At 38.0% G+C, this 16,610-nt stretch overlaps 1 protein-coding gene across 4 annotated transcripts in view; it reads right to left on the reverse strand.

Moving 5' to 3' along the window:
* The window catches only part of PTPRZ1 (protein tyrosine phosphatase, receptor type Z1), a 210,169-nt gene that overhangs the window by 141,332 nt on the left and 52,227 nt on the right, over positions 1-16,610 (reverse strand). For all 4 annotated transcript variants that reach the window (XM_027539144.1, XM_027539143.1, XM_027539142.1 and 1 more), the window contains exon 2: positions 55-120. In XM_027539144.1, the coding sequence (XP_027394945.1) occupies positions 55-120 (66 nt within the window). The remainder of the gene's footprint in view (positions 1-54; positions 121-16,610) is intronic.

The following is a 16,610-nucleotide window of genomic DNA, read 5'->3' on the forward strand; positions in this document are numbered from 1 at the left end:
TACAAAAAACAATGATAATTTTCATTGAATTTCATTATATTCTAATATATTTACCTGTATAGGACCAGCCAATCTCTTCAACAAGTTTTCTCTGTTGTCTGTAGTATCCATAAATCCAATCTACAACCAAGAAAAAAAACCAATTGATCAATGTGTAGAAAAATGTATATGTACAAATTTTAAAAAACATAAGAAGCCCAAAGCACCATTCATACAATAACGGTCCTCGATTATTCTTTTCTATGTCATCTTCACAATTTCAACTGCCACCACTATAGACTCCACCATCCCTGTTTTGGAAATTAGGGTAACTTTTAGCAGGGCACATGTTAAAACTGCTGAAGTTCAGGCAGAGACAAAGAAGGTATTCTGTGAAAAGCATGAGCAACCTAGAGGATTTCATCTCATAGAGTGACTAGGGTCAGAAAGGACAGCCTATTCTATCTTTAGATTTTTCTTACCATTCCGTCGATGGAATACGCGAAATCCTACTAACTAGAGAATCCCAGGGACAGCAGAGCCTGGTGGGCTGCTATCTATGGGGTTGAACAGAGTCGGACATGACTGAAGCGACTTAGCAGCAGCAGCAGCAGCAAGATAGAATGGACGGAGAAGGTAATGGCAACCCACTCCAGTACTCTTGCTTGGGAAATCCCATGGACGGAGGAGCCTGGTAGGCTACAGTCCATGGGGTCACGAAGAGTTGGACAGGACTGAGCAACTTCACTTTCACTTTTCACTTTTATGCACTGGAGGAGGAAATGGCAACCCACTCCAGTATGCTTGCCTGGAGAATCCCAGGGACGGGAGCCTGGTGGGCCGCCATCTATGGGGTCACACAGAGTCGAACACGACTGACGTGACTTAGCAGCAGCAGTGATACTTTTCAAGTTACAACTCAAGTTGTATCTGTAAATGCTTCTAGGAGATCCAGAGGTTACCATGTTTTCAAAATTTACTTCTAAGGCACAACAAAATTAATAGTCTTAAAGAAATGGAAATTTCAGTGTGTGTGTGTGTGTGCGCGCGTGTTGGCTGGGACAAAGCTTGTGTTAGACAGTGTAAGTGAATTTGTCTCTTAGAGGAACAGTGATGCCTGAGGGCGATAATCCAGTGGGAAGCTTGGGGCATCATAAAATAGTGGACTTTTCATTACCTAGAGAGAGAAGCTCTAGTTCTTGAACACGGGGCAAGGGCTACAGAAAGGAAAATGGATGGAAGCCAAAGGCTCACTCTATATAGTTCAGAATTTTGCCTGGAGTCATGCCTGTACCCAAGAAACAGGGACGTTATGATCCATTCTCCTCTTCGTGCTATTGTCCCTTTATTCCAGCCTGTCTTAACACTACTATGCCATTTCAGCTACATTGTGAGCAAAATACATCTTTGTGAGCTAAGTTTGGAAGCTGATCAGTGTTGACAAAACTGTTTCTGTAGAAAAGGCTACAGGAATTTCCTGGTTGCCTGGTGGTTAGAATTCCGGGCTTTCACTGCCGTGGTGAGTTCAGTCCCTGGTTGGGGAACTGAGATCCTGTAAGTCACATGGCATGACCAAAAAAAAGAAAAGGCTGCAAATAACTAGTTTACAAATGAACATGTGGAACATTACATATTCATAAATTGGGGTTCTGTCCATATGGTTTTCATTTGAATACAAGGATTTATTTATACCATACTGCAGATATGCATACATATTATATATATTTCTCATCAGTTTTGAAGAGAGACTCTTATTTCCTCTTATTCTCTTTACACAGATTTTTTTTTTCTTTTTTGACAGTTCCCAATTTAAGGGAGGCAAATATCTCAAGCACGTTTCAGAAATTATTTTTCTTCGATTCCATGTTATACACAATCTGATTAGCAGAACACACCAATAAGAACACATCAATACATACTAAAATTTTACAAAAACTTAAAAGCAGGCTATCTTACAGAAATACACATTCTGAATCCATAGATTATTGAAAACCAAAACCTACCTTGGAGAAAGCAAAAAAAATTGTTTTAAAAATTTCTCTACCCATAAATATAGGTAAATATTCTATTGACCATGTAGCACATTTCAACAAACATTTGTTTTGATAACGGTTTTATTGAAATATGATTTACACACCTTACAATTCACCCAGGAAAGTGTACAACTTAATGGCACTTACTATACTCAGAGTTATACAATCATCACTACAGAAAATTTTAAAGCATCTTTATTATCCCCCAAAAGAAACCTCATACCTTTAGCTGCCACCCCCAACCCCACCTCAACCTCCATTAATTTATAGATTTGGATATTCCAGATATTTCTAAATACATAGTCATGTAATACATGGCTTTTTATGGCTGGCTTCTTTAACTTAGCAAATTAATGTTTTCAAGGTTTATCCATGTTGTAGAATATATGAGTCCTTCATTCCTTTTTTTAAACTTTTTATTTTGTATTGGAGTATAGTCGATTAACAATGTTGTGACAGTTTCAGGTGAATATCACCTGGAGAAGGAAATGGCAACCCACTCCAGTATTCTTGCCTGGAGAATTCCATGAACAGAAGAGCCTGGTGGGTGACAGTCCATGGAGTCGCAAAGAGTTGGACATGATTGAGCGACTAACACTTTCACTTTTCATTCATGTATCTGGGTTTCTCTGGTGGCTCAGCTGATAAAGAAATCTAATTGCCAATGCAGAAGATACAAGAGACATGGGTTCGATCCCTGGGTCAGAAAGATCCCCTGGAGTAGGAAATGGCAACTCACTCCAGTATTTCTTGCCTGGAAAACTCCAAGGACAGAGGAGCTTGGCGGGCCCCAGTCCATGGGGCAAAAAAAGTCAGACATGAGTGAACACATATGCAGGCACATACACGTATCCATTCTCCCCAAACTTCCCTCCCATCCAGGCTGCCATATAACACTGAGAACAGGTGCATGTGCTGTACAGTAGGCCATTATTGGTTATCCACTTTAAATACTGCAGTGTAATACTTCATTCCTTTTTATTGTCTAATAGTATTCCATTGTTCGGTGTCTAAGACGGCCTTAAAGCTCCCCTCAGCTTGACTAAACTTTGGACAGGCTACATCCTAGCTCTATGTTTCTGACCTCCTATTTCTTCCAGCATTTCATTTATACATTCTTTCTTTGTTACTTTGAGAAGTACATTTTTTTTTAATAGCCCATATGCCGTTCTACAACTAGGACTGTACTTATCAAAACTAAGGAAAACATCTCTCTGAAAAGCAACTATCAAAGGAAATAAGCACCCTTATCTCCCACCTTCTGTGGGAGGGTAGCAGCCTAACTTCCATTGAGGTGTCTTGCTCCAAGTTGTAAAAACTACCTCTGTCATAATGATATAGGCTTATTTTTATTTTGGATGGAGCCAACTAGCAAATGCAGATGGCCGATGACTTTCTCCAATGTCCTGAATTACATTTACACTGGGATCAACCTAGCTCTCAAAACACCTTACCTTTTCGGCCTCATCAGAGTTGAGTTTAGATTCGGGTCTGCCTTCTCGCCCTACTGCAATTGCCTTGAATACAGTTTTCTTTGCCTGTTTCATTTTGTATGCCGCAATTTTTGTTTTGATGTTGGCTGTGCCACTTTCTATTTATCCATTCATCAACTGTTGGATACTTGTGTTGTATCCTCTTTGGGGCTATTGTGAAAAATACTGCTTTGAATGTTCATGCATATATTTGCTTTTCTATTTAAAAATTAAACATTAGGCTCATAACACATTTTTTAGAATTGTCCATAAAAGGGTAGTCATTTAAGGTTAAATTCTGGGGACAAGTGTTTTTTCATGATCAAGGAATACATACAACTAGATGTGAGGACCTCAAAGGTCATTTGATTCAGAATTTAACAGCCTACAAAATTTCCTATTTTAGAGATAAGACAAATCTTTTCAATGGAAATTTAAATGGTTTGTACAGGCAAAAAGTGAAAAAAATGGAAACAATAATCCATGGCTCCTGCCTCCTACTCACTAAGTCTTCCCCAATATCAAGGGTTCCTAACAATCTGGAGTTACTGGTTATTCTCTTAAGTTCTCTGCCTGAGTAGGAACCTCTTCAAGAGAAACAAAATAAAAAAAAAATTTACTGGGGTTGAATTTCCCAGTAGGAATTATTTGGGCAAATAAAGAGAATTGACCATTTATCTGACCTGACCTGGCCATCACTTGGAATTTTCCTCTGAAACTTTGCCCTGCCCATAGGGAAAGGTTTATTCTCATCATTTATGTTTTGAATAAAAATATTTTTTTAAATGTAAAGACATTTTTGACATATAAATGCATTTTGGTGATTTCAGAAGACCAAATGCCATGTAGAACCTATAATTAACAAGTATTCCACTGGAAAAAAAAAACAAACAGTAAGCTCTTGTTTTAATGATTCAGGCTAAAGGACGACAGCAAAATATCAGCAGATTTTAGCTTTCCTTGGAGGGCTTTACTGCTACACAATCAGCATTTGTCCTTGGTTTTTAATTACTTACGTTAAGAAAGCTTTTTTCAATACAAGATTCCCAGGTGTTGGTAGCTCTCTTCAGTTCCTTTATGTACTGTTCCCTTAATTGTTACTTCAAACAATCCGTTACACATTCATATGTTAATTACATGGTCCTTGGGCGTGAGAGAGTACCCCACTTTTAAAATTCTACTTAGAGGTCTGATAGATGAGATGTGATAGCTCCAATGAACAAGAAAAAAAGAATCTAGGTTCACTTTTTTTTGTTGCATTGTATACTTTGAAAACCAGTAAATCCTATATAGAGTAGAGTCTATCAAAGTGCTTACATATTTTAAAATCAATTAAAATAATGAAATATAGAATTACTTTTTGTTTCTGTGGGTTTTAGCTTCTTTAGCTTGTATATTTTGTTTCTTTCTGTTTAAAAGTATTTGCTCCGTCTGCTTCGGTGTGAGTGTTTTGTAGGGATAAAACTAAGAAATAAATTTCAAGAATGATTGGTACACATGATGCAGAGTAAGAACATAAACATTAGTAAACCTTTTTAAAAGGTAACTAAACTTTGTCCTGAAAAATTATTCTTCATGAAGGGGCTACCAAAATTGAGAGAAATTTGGTTTATACTATTTTGCTGCTGCTGCTACTGCTAAGTCGCTTCAGTCGTGTCTGACTCTGTGCGACCCCATAGACGGCAGCCCACCAGGCTCCCCCATCCCTGGGATTCTCCAGGCTTTTAGGTAACTTTAAATGTCACTGCTTCAATCTATTCAAGCTTATACTTATTGTGAGCATTTACATATTTTGCAAACATTTATATGCCACATATTCCTTTACTTTTCTTTAGATCCACATAATGGAAATCAAAGTTTTGATAACAACTAGAGGGAAGATGTACATAAATTCAGCATTTTTTGCTTATTTTTTTAAACAAAGAAAAACTCAAGGTGCTCATTTTGTATTAAAATATCACTACAAAAAAATAAATAAAATATCACTACAAGTATTTTGAACTATATAAATCCCTCTGATTTTGCCCTGAATGGCTAAAGAAAGTCTCTGCTTCATGCTGATCAACAATTCATCACCTGCATTCTACGATATAATCTAGCAGCCATGCTCTGACAACACACACACACACACACACACACAATGCTATTAAGAGGCTAAATGTATGACAGAAGAAATAGAGTGGTCCACAGAAAAAGACTTCCCAGGTGGTGCTAATGGTAAAGAACCCCCCTGCCAATGCAGGGGACGTTAGAGACCCGGGTTCGATCCCTGGGTTGAGAAGGTCCCCTGGAGGAGGGCATGGCAACCCACTCCAGTATTCTCCCCTGGAGATTCCCATGGAAGGGGAAGCCTGGCAGGCTACAGTCCATATGGTCTCAAAGAGTTGAACATGACTGAAGCGACTTAGTAACACATAAGCAGAAAAAGAAACTTCAGGTAGAAAAGAGCCACGGATAAAAATCTGAAGACTGGGATTCTGAAACTGGATTTCTCAAAGTAGACTTTTCCAAGGTAAATGATAATTGTATGCTTCACAGCCTTTAAAAATATCACTAAGGAACTTCAGAGGAGGGGGAAAAGGAAGTCAGTTGATGGGAGAAATCTGGAAAGGTAGAAAAGAAGGAATAGAATTTAGAGATGAGTCTTTAAAGCTTTTGAGTATAGACTTTGATGAGGAAAGACTTGGGACAGGGACCAAAATGGATCATATAGAGGAAGGGCATTGGGCACCAAGAAGTGGCAAACCAGGGATTTGGGCAGCCAGCTGGGCTATCCTATGGGGGGTGGGGGTGGGGGTGGGGCTGTATAGGTCCCTAGGGACTTATTTTTGGTGACAGCTCACCATGATACAAAAGTCGCATCAATTTTCACTTTTTTATTTCATCCTATACTCTCCTCTTATCTAGAATTCCTTTCAAAACAGGAAAGACATACTGGAAAGTGTTCAATATATTTTGTATATTGAGTATACTTTAAATAAAAATATTAAATAAACAAGCACAAAAATGAACAAATATTTCTAACTGAAGTGAAAGAGGTAGAGGGCAGTAGAAGAAAACAGGTCAGTGGCTACTGACCACTTGAAGAAGAACCTGGAAAAGCCCGTAAACAGACTAGGATTATCAGAGTGATTGACATATACGAATAAGGCTGACGTACCAATGATAATAAAGATTGATGGTTACGGTAGTCATAACCATCAATTACTCAAAACAAAAGAAGAGCAGTCCCCTCTCAGAGAAGAAAAAATGTAAAATCAGAAATGAGTTCCTTTAAGGAGAAAATCAGCTGTGAACACATCATCTGGCTACAGAAGTCTTTTATTCCTTTAGATATTCTACTGTCAATACCTTTGTTTGTAAAGGAAGCTGAGTTTATGACTCAAGTGATCTAAACCAAAACCTTGATGAGTCAACCAAGGCAAACTTTCCAAGCAAAATTAAATCTGCTATATCGTGAGTACACCACAGAGTCTATAAAATCATAATACCATACATGGCAGGCTTGACCCGGATATTTTCCTGTCATTCAATGTTGACTATTAGTTTGCTTTTGAATTGTGTTAGCACATTTTTTTAGGGCTTCCCTGTGGCTCAGCTAGTAAAGAATCTATCTGTAATGCAGGAGACCTGGGTTTGATCCTGGGTTGGGAAGATCCCCTGAAGAAGGGGAAAGGCTACCCACTCCAGTATTCTGACCTGGAGAATTCCATGGACTGTATAGTCCATGGGATCTCAAAGAGTCTGACACAACTGAATGACTTTCACATACTCCATTTTTACCTATCTGGAATATATACTTGTATCCAGTATATATGCAAAGACATTTGTGAAACATAATTTAATTAATTATGGAAATTCAGGTAACTTGTTTAGTGCATATTTATAGTTCAAACATGGCACTTACTGTTAATTACTACAGATGTAACTTTAAAAAATACACATATATTCAGTTCAGTTCAGTTGCTCAAGTCGTGTCCGACTTTGCAACTCTATGAACTGCAGCACGCCAGGCCTCCCTGTACATCACCAACTCCTGGAGTCCACCCAAACCCATGTCCATCGAGTCGATGATGCCATCCAACCATCTCATCCTCTGTCGTCCCCTTCTCCTCCTGCCCTCAATCTTTCAAAACATCAGGATCTTTTCCAGTGAGTCAACTCTTCGCATCAGGTGGCCAAAGTATTGGAGTTTCAGCTTCAACATCAGTCCTTCCAATGAACACCCAGGACTGAACTCCTTTAGGATGGACTGGTTGGATCTCCTTGCAGTCCAAGGGACTCTCAAGAGTCTTCTCTAACACCACAGTTCAACAGCATCAATTCTTTGGCGCTCAGCTTTCTTCACAGTCCAACTCTCACATCCATACATGACCACTGGAAAAACCATAGCCTTGACTAGATGGACCTTTGTTGACAAAGTAATGTCTCTGCTTTTGAATATGCTATCTAGGTTGGTCATAACTTTCCTTCCAAGGAGTAAGTGTCTTTTAATTTCATTGCTGCAATAACCTCCTCCAAACCACCTATCTTCCAATTCCAACTGTTTTCCAGGGTTAGAAAAAAGAATACCATTAGTTTTCTCCCCTTTGCAGAGGTTTAAAAATATAAGTACTTTTTTATTGATTCATCTGCTGATGGACATCTAGGTTGCTTCCATGTCCTGGCTATTATAAACAGTACTGTGATGAACACTAGGGTACACGCATCTCCTTCAATTCTGGTTTCCTCAGTGTATATGCCCAGCAGTGGGATTGCTGGGTCATATGGCAATTCTATTTCCAGTTTTTTAAGGAATCTCCACACTGTTCTCCATAGTGCTGTACTAGTTTGCATTCCCACCAACAGTATAAGAGGGTTCCCTTTTCTCCACACCCTCTCCAGCATTTATTGCTTGTAGACTTTTGGATTGCAGCCATTCTGACTGGCGTGAAATGGTACCTCATTGTGGTTTTGATTTGCATTTCTCTGATAATGAGTGATGTTGAGCATCTTTTCATGTGTTTGTTAGCCATCTGTATGTCTACTTTGGAGAAATGTCTATTTAGTTCTTTGGCCCATTTTTTGATTGGGTCGTTTATTTTTCTAGAATTGAGCTGTAGGAGTTGCTTGTATATTTTTGAGATTAGTGGTTTGTCAGTTGTTTCATTTGCTATTGTTTTCTCCCATTCTGAAGGCTGTCTTTTCACCTTGCTTATAGTTTCTTTTGTTGTGCAGAAGCTTTTACTTTTAATTAGATTCCATTTGTTTATTTTTGCTTTTATTTCCAATATTCTGGGAGGTGGGTCATAGAGGATCCTGCTGTGATGTATGTCGGAGAATGTTTTGCCTATGTTCTGTACACCCGTGGCAGATTCATGTTGATGTATGGCAAAACCAATACAATATTGTAATTAGCCTCTGAGAAGAAGGGGACAAGAGAGGATGAGATGGCTGGATGGCATCACTGACTCGATGGATGTGAGTCTGAGTGAACTCCGGAAGCTGGTGATGGACAGGGAGGCCTGGCGTGCTGCGATTCACAGGGTCGCAAAGAGTCGGACACGACTGAGCAACTGAACTGAACTGAAGCGAAAATAAATAAATTTAAGTACTTTTTACCATTTTAAAACTTAAACTGCAGCTTATCTCTAAATAGAAGGGCACACAAATCCATATTATTAAAGATAAGAATTCTGGAAAAATATGTTATTAGAGTACAGATGACTTCTTTATTTAATGATAAGGTTAAAGAGATGAAAAAGCAGATCCCTGAGGCACTGGTAAATTGTAAAAAGAGATGGAAAGATTGAACTTAATGGACAATGTGAAAAACAGAGGGAGCCATTTCCTCCATATGTTTGTTTTGGTAGTCAGATGTCCAATTAAATACAAATTTTTCATAGGACTAGGGAAGGGTTTGGAGGTGAGCAATTATATCTTAGTGCTCCTTAGACACTGAGGACTGTGTATACCTTCCAGAGAGGGTTTGTATGTTGGCAATATGTCTACCAAACCTATTCAATGAAAACTCAAAATATTCATAGGCTTGTCTTGGAAAGTCACCAGGATATTTTCTTATACTTACTTATGTTTTACCTAATGTGATTTATCTATATTCATAAAGTTGAAGCATTTTCTGTTGAAAACATGTTAATAATTTTATCTTGATCATATAGTAATACCTATTTCAGATAAATTTTAAAAATAAAGTTAAGCAAAACTAATTTAAAAGATCACCTGTAATCCCATCTCCACCATAAACTAGTATTTACAATCTTGTACATTATATATGTTTTTTAAATGTTATGCTATGCAATATAATAACTTTACATTAACTGAATTACACTGTTTCATTATTTAGTTACTTGCTTTTTCTACATAATAATCATTCATGTCTCAAGTTAATAAATATGGTTTTATAGCACCATAATAGTTCACTTGAAGCATTCACTATTTTTTTGATATTAAAAGGCTGATTTAGATTTGGAAAATTTATTCCTTAGGATTAAATGACATGAGTGATAAAATTTTCCATTAAGCTAGTTTGAACTTAAAGCTTTTGAGTATAGATTTTGATGAGGAAAGACTTGGGGAGAGGGACTGAAATATTTCAGATAGAGTAAGGGTGTTGAGCAGGAAATTAAGTGCCACTTTTCATGGATGGAGGAGCCCGGTAGGCTACAGTCCACGGGGTCGCAAAGAGTCGGACACGACTGAGCGACTTCACTTTCACTTTCTTTCTTTCTTTCTTTTTCCTATCAGTCTTCTAGAACACCAATAAAACACTAAAATGGAACAAGCTCATTATTATTGTACAGTACTAAAATAATTATAGTTATTTTGTTTTACCTCCATAACTAACAGTGAATTTATTCTAGTATAAGAGAAAAACTGAGTTATTGATGAAACAGTGATAACAAGAACAGAGATAGAAATAACATGTGTATTAGTCCTGGGTGTTCATTGGAAGGACTGATGTTGAAGCTGAAACTCCAATACTTTGGCACCTCATGCGAAGAGCTGACTCATTTGACAAGACCCTGATGCTGGGAGAGATTGAGGGCAGGAGGAGAAGGGGACGATGAGGATGAGATGGTTGGGTGGCATCACTGACTAGATGGACATGGGTTTGGGTGGATTTCAGGAGTTGGCGATGGACAGGGAGGCCTGGTGTGCTGTGGTTCATAGGTCACAAAGAGTCGGACATGACTGAGCGACTGAACTGAACTGAACTGAAAGATAACTATTGTGCTTAGTTGCTCAGTCGCGTCCGACTCTTTGTGACCCCCATGGACTGTAGCCCGCCAGGCTCCTCTGTCCATGAGGATTCTCTGGGTAAGAATTCTGGAGTGAGTTGCCATTTCCTACTCCAAAAAATAATATTAATATTAAAAGTATGCAAAAATCTGTATGCAAATGTATATGAAAAATGAATTAATCACGTTACAAAATATGTTATTATATTTGTGTTCAGTTCAGTTCAGTTCAGTCGCTCAGTCATGTCCGACTCTTTGCAACTCCATGAATTGCAGCATGCCAGGCCTCCCTGTCCATCACCAACTCCTGGAATTCACTCAGACTCACGTCCATCGGGTCAGTGATGCCATCCAGCCATCTCATCCTCTGTTGTCCCCTTCTCTTCCTGCCCTCAATCCCTCGAAACATCAGAGTCTTTTCCAATGAGTCAACTCTTCGAATGAAGTGGCCAAAGTACTGGAGTTTCAGCTTCAGCATCATTCCTTCCAAAGAAATCCCAGGGCTGATCTCCTTCACAATGGACTGGTTGGATCTCTCTGCAGTCCAAGGGACTCTCAAGAGTCTTCTCTAATACCACAGTTCAAAAGCATCAATTCTTTGGCACTCAGCCTTCTTCACAGTCCAACTCTCACATCCATACATGACCAATGGAAAAACCATAGCCTTGACTAGACGGACCTTTGTTGGCAAAGTAATGTCTCTGCTTTTCAATATGCTATCTATGTTGGTCATAACTTTCCTTCCAAGGAGTAAGCGTCTTTTAATTTCATGGCTGCAGTCACCATCTGCAGTGATTTTGGAGCCCACAAAAATGAAGTCTGACACTGTTTCCACTGTTTCCCCATCTATTTCCCATGAAGTGATGGGACCGGATGCCATGATCTTAGTTTTCTGAATGTTGAGCTTTAAGCCAACTTTTTCACTCTCCACTTTCACTTTCATCAAAAGGCTTTTGAGTTCCTCTTCACTTTCTGCCATTAGGGTGGTGTCATCTGCATATCTGAGGTTATTGATATTTCTCACGGCAATCTTGATTCCGGCTTGTGCTTCTTCCAGCCCAGCGTTTCTCATGATGTACTCTGCATAGAAGTTAAATAAACAGGGTGACAATATACAGACTTGATGTACTGCTTTTCCTATTTGGAACCAGTCTGTTGTTCCATGTCCAGTTCTAACTGTTGCTTCCTGACCTGCATATAGATTATGTATTATTATATTATTATGCCATTGTATACTATTATAAGGACTTCCCTGGTAGCTCAGCTGGTAAAGAATCCCCCTGGAATGCAGGAGATTCTGGTTTGATTCTGGGTCAGGAAGCTCCTCTGGAGAAGGGATGGGCTACCCAGTCCAGTATTCATGGGCTTCCCTGGTGGCTCAGATGGTAAACAATCTGACTGAAATGTGGGAGACTTGGGTTCGATCCCTGGGTTGGGAACATCCCCTGGAGGGTATGGCAACCTACTCCAGTATTCTTGCCTAGAGAATCCCCATGGATAAGAGGAGCTTGGTGGGCTAGAGTCCATGGCGTTGCAAAGAGCTAGACATGACTGAGCGACTAAGCACAGCATAGCATACTTTCATAATATTATCTGTATAATAGCAGTGTGTTATTATTCAACAATCTAAATAATGGTTCTGTCATGAAGTCTTATGCCCATGTGCTCTTACTAATTTTAATTGGGTGTAGGGCAAGAATGTCTGCTGTGTTGCTCAAGGATTAGGATTGGTGGGAAATTCTCAACAACTGACATCCTAAAATAGCCAAACAGAGAATAAAATGTGATTCCATTCACATCTACCATGAAAAGCGTAAAACACCAAAAACTGCATAAAGTGATGAACTATTATTAATATAAAAATATGAATAAATAAAGAGGTCTACCACATCCTTAAATGGGAACATTGAACTTGGGGAAAGTTATCAGTTCTTTCCATATTATTAATGAACAGTTCAGTATCAATGGGGTATTTTTAATAGGCAAAATGATTCTAATGTTCATTGTTGTTTTATAGCTAAGTCATGATCAACTCTTTTGAGACCCCATGGGCTGTAGCCAACCAGGCTCTTCTGTCCATGGAATTTTCCAGGCGAGAATACTGTAATGGGTTGCCATTCTCTTCTCCAAAGGATCTTCCTGACCCAGGGATCGAACCTGGGTCTTCTACATTGCAGGCAGATTCTTTACTTTCTGAGCCACCAGGGAAGCCCAAAACATTCCATGTTTGTCAATAAGTATAGATTGCGTGTGTGCATCGTAAGTCACTTCAGTCACTCCGACTCTTTGAGATCCTATGGACTGTAGCCCACCAGGCTCCTCTGTCCATGGGATTCTCCAGGCAAGAATTCTGGAGTGGGTTGCCATGCCCTCCTCCAGGGGATCTTCCTGACCCAGGTATCAAACTTGTGTCTTTTACTGTCTCCTAAATTGGCAGGACGGTTCTTTACCACTAGTGCTACCTGGGAAACCCCATTAAAACACATTCAACAAATATAATGATATATTTCAAACATATAGAATTCTTACAAATTGCTAAAGGCAAATACATGAGCAGAGAAATTTTTAAAATGCAAAAATAATTATTAAAGCTATACAGAACTATTAGACTATCAAAAAAACATAATTTAAAATAACACTGAGACATCATTTTTCAGTTATCAAATAGTCAAAGGTTTATTATTTTAATTTTTAAAATATTCAATGATGCTCAAAATAACTTGAGATGTTCTTTTGCATACAGGTGGAAGTATGAACTAGTATAAACTCTACGGAAAGTAAGCTGGCAAAAGTTAACAAGATTCTTAAAATACTTCATAGCCTTTGAGACAGTAATTCTATTCCAAGGAATATATTTTAAATGATGAGCAGAGATGAGAACAAAGTGCCATGTACCAAGATGTTCAAAGCACTGAAAGTAACAGTGAACAATAGGAAAGTATGTTAATGTTCAAAAAGTGGAAGAAACCTAAATAAATTACATAATGTTCATAATATGAAATTATGTGATTCCATTACAATTAAGTTTCCCAAATACTTACTGATGGGAAGAAATGCACATGATACAAAACATTATCAAGTTATGATGCCATTTTGAAACTATCACATATATTCAAAAATGTAAATCTCCTCATGTGGTGACACTTGGAGTGATTTTTACTTTTTTATAAGTTCTTATGCTTTGCATACATTTTATGAGTTTGTACAAGTTAGTATTTTAAAAATGTAAAAGTATATATGCACTTTGAAATAATATTTCTAATTCTACAGCAAAATTGCTTAAAGACAAATATATAACTATATTTTGAAGATGGGGTAAGGAAAAGCTTGAAACCCATTTTTTCATTGCTTATCTTGGATTTTACAATAAAAATCTTCTCCTTATTCACAAGAGCCTGAATCCATTAGTTAGTGTTAATGCTAGTGTTAACCACATATTGAGGTGAAGTATAGCCAAGTCTACACATGGTAGGCAATCTGAGCACTTCAGCTACCAAGAAAACCAAAAACAAGAGCCATAGCAAAATAGGCAGTACAGTAGCTCACGGACCATCTTATTGGCCAAAATTATCAGACTGACTGGATCATTTGTTTTTGGGTAGACCTTGAAGTAGCCTTATTTAAATTTGTGTCTTACTTCTAATAAAGCCTTTTGCTTAGATAAAATCAAGCCCAAAGATAGACTCTATCCATTAAGTGGGAAAATCTGGTAACTTGGAGTTGGCAACCTACTCTGAAATAGGTGTGGTTCATCTGTTAAAACTGCTGCCAGTGTGTTGACTGATTTGACTATGTAGTTACATCTGGGCAAGACAGAGAGATTTTCTTGACTTCTTTCCAGAGTACTGACTGAAAATTCATTTTCGTTTTTCATTTTGACTTATTGGTTTAGAAAAAAGGAAAACTTTTTTTTATACAAAGCTTATTCACTGTATAAAATGTATTTTATATTAGTGAAACTCCTCAAATCCTACAGGCTCAATGGGTTGGCACAGTACAGGAATGCTCCATCTGGCTAGCAGATAAGTTTTATTGGATTTCCTCTGCCTGATATTTTCATGAACACCACCCCCAGCCCTATTCCCCCTACAAGGCCTCTACTTTTTGTAGAACATCCCACCTATACTCTCTTATCTTTATCCTGTAGATGTACATTCTCCATGAACTTGGTGGTTCCATGATATTCATGGATCATTCCATGAATATCATGGAACCACCAACATCAATCATCAATCACAACACATTTACCTTCAAATCTTGCATTGGTGACAGCTCCACACCAATGACAGCACTGGGTCTTATTGGCCCGCTGTTGCAAAAGCTTTTCCTAACTTCTGCCTAAAACTTGAAAGCTCTCTGCAGCAGCAGATGCTCAAAGATGCTCATTAGGTTGCCTAGATAACCCAGGTTTACTGCACTCAGAGGAACAATATCTAAAAAGCATTCCTGTTCAGAAGATAATTAACAACCTTGGAGAATAGTGCTCATTAGTTACTTTTTACACACAATCACAAATGGTTAGCCAGGGGTTGGATATATTTATTTTGGAATAGTTAACTCAGTTGGAACAAATATGTTTTCTCTCCAGGCTTATCATTCTGTTTGTAAGGACGTTAAGAGACTGAACAAGTTAATGCAGTGTTTTCAACCTGGATTGCAACCAGGACTCAGCTGGCATTTTGCCTTAGAGTTACTGGGCCACTGGGCCACCTCAAGATAATTAACACCTTCCTGTGGTGTCTAATATGACAACAGTGATCGTTAAACTTAAAAAACCACCTTATAACATATAAAGGGTGGCATCTTTGCAATGTGAAAACAAAAGGTGTTTTTTATAAAAAGATTTAGGCCTTGGGATTCATATATGTATGTCATGAAGATATAGATATTGAGATAGAATTTATGTTTTCTTCAATACATTTTTAAATATCCACCTGACTTCACACCTTCCTGAAGTTTAGGCTTTTTGCCACTGATTTCATTAATGGCTAATATTTTTGGTGGAAAATGTTTAACTGATAACCTACCATATATCTACCCAAAACATTGATTTAACCTTGGAAATAAAATATCATAATACCCTACCCACTTGGTGCTCAAGTAAATGGTACTGTATTGATGTCTTGAGTTTTAAACAGGAGAACAAAGGAGTGACTGAACAGATCCATGATTAAAAGAAATGCTACAATCATTCCAAGTCTACTCTTATATATAAATATAAACAATGAACTTTTGATTAAAAATAATGCTCTTCTTTTCTCCAATATTTATTCTTTAAATGGTCATACTGATTGAACAGAAATTATAAGATGAAAAGGCAAAGGCTAAATGTTTAGAGATCTTAGGCCTTTATATTTAGCATCAATATTTCACTAAAAGGTTTCATATTCATGTTATATAGTTTACAGCTACTTGCCTCCTACAACAGCTCAGCTTCTCCAGTAAAGGGTGCTGCTCACAAAACTGAAGAGCTGGTTTTCATTTGTGATATACTTTGAAAGACTGTGAATCATAATAGGAAGAGATCAGAATTAGAAATGGAGACAGAAGAGCTAGGAATTTAAATCCTGGCTATTAAACTTCCCAGCTGTGGGCCTTTGGAAGAGTCATTTGCCCCCTCAGTGACTCAGTTCCTCTACCTGAAAAATAACTCCCTCCTATACTGGTAATGGGGGTTGGGAGTCCAAGGAATTAATTCATTTGAATGTATTTATAAACATAAATATAAACATATTTATAAACATAACATTATGTTTTCATCTGGGAAGTAAACTGAAGCTGATTGACACATTATTTTATAGAATGAACAGTGGTTATTTAATGAACTGTGGAGGGCAAGAATTTTCTCTGTCCATTCTTTTATGTTCCACGTGAGAGACATTAGTCAA

Source organism: Bos indicus x Bos taurus, chromosome 4 (assembly GCF_003369695.1).
Source record: "Bos indicus x Bos taurus breed Angus x Brahman F1 hybrid chromosome 4, Bos_hybrid_MaternalHap_v2.0, whole genome shotgun sequence".
NCBI classification, from domain to species: domain Eukaryota; kingdom Metazoa; phylum Chordata; class Mammalia; order Artiodactyla; family Bovidae; genus Bos; species Bos indicus x Bos taurus.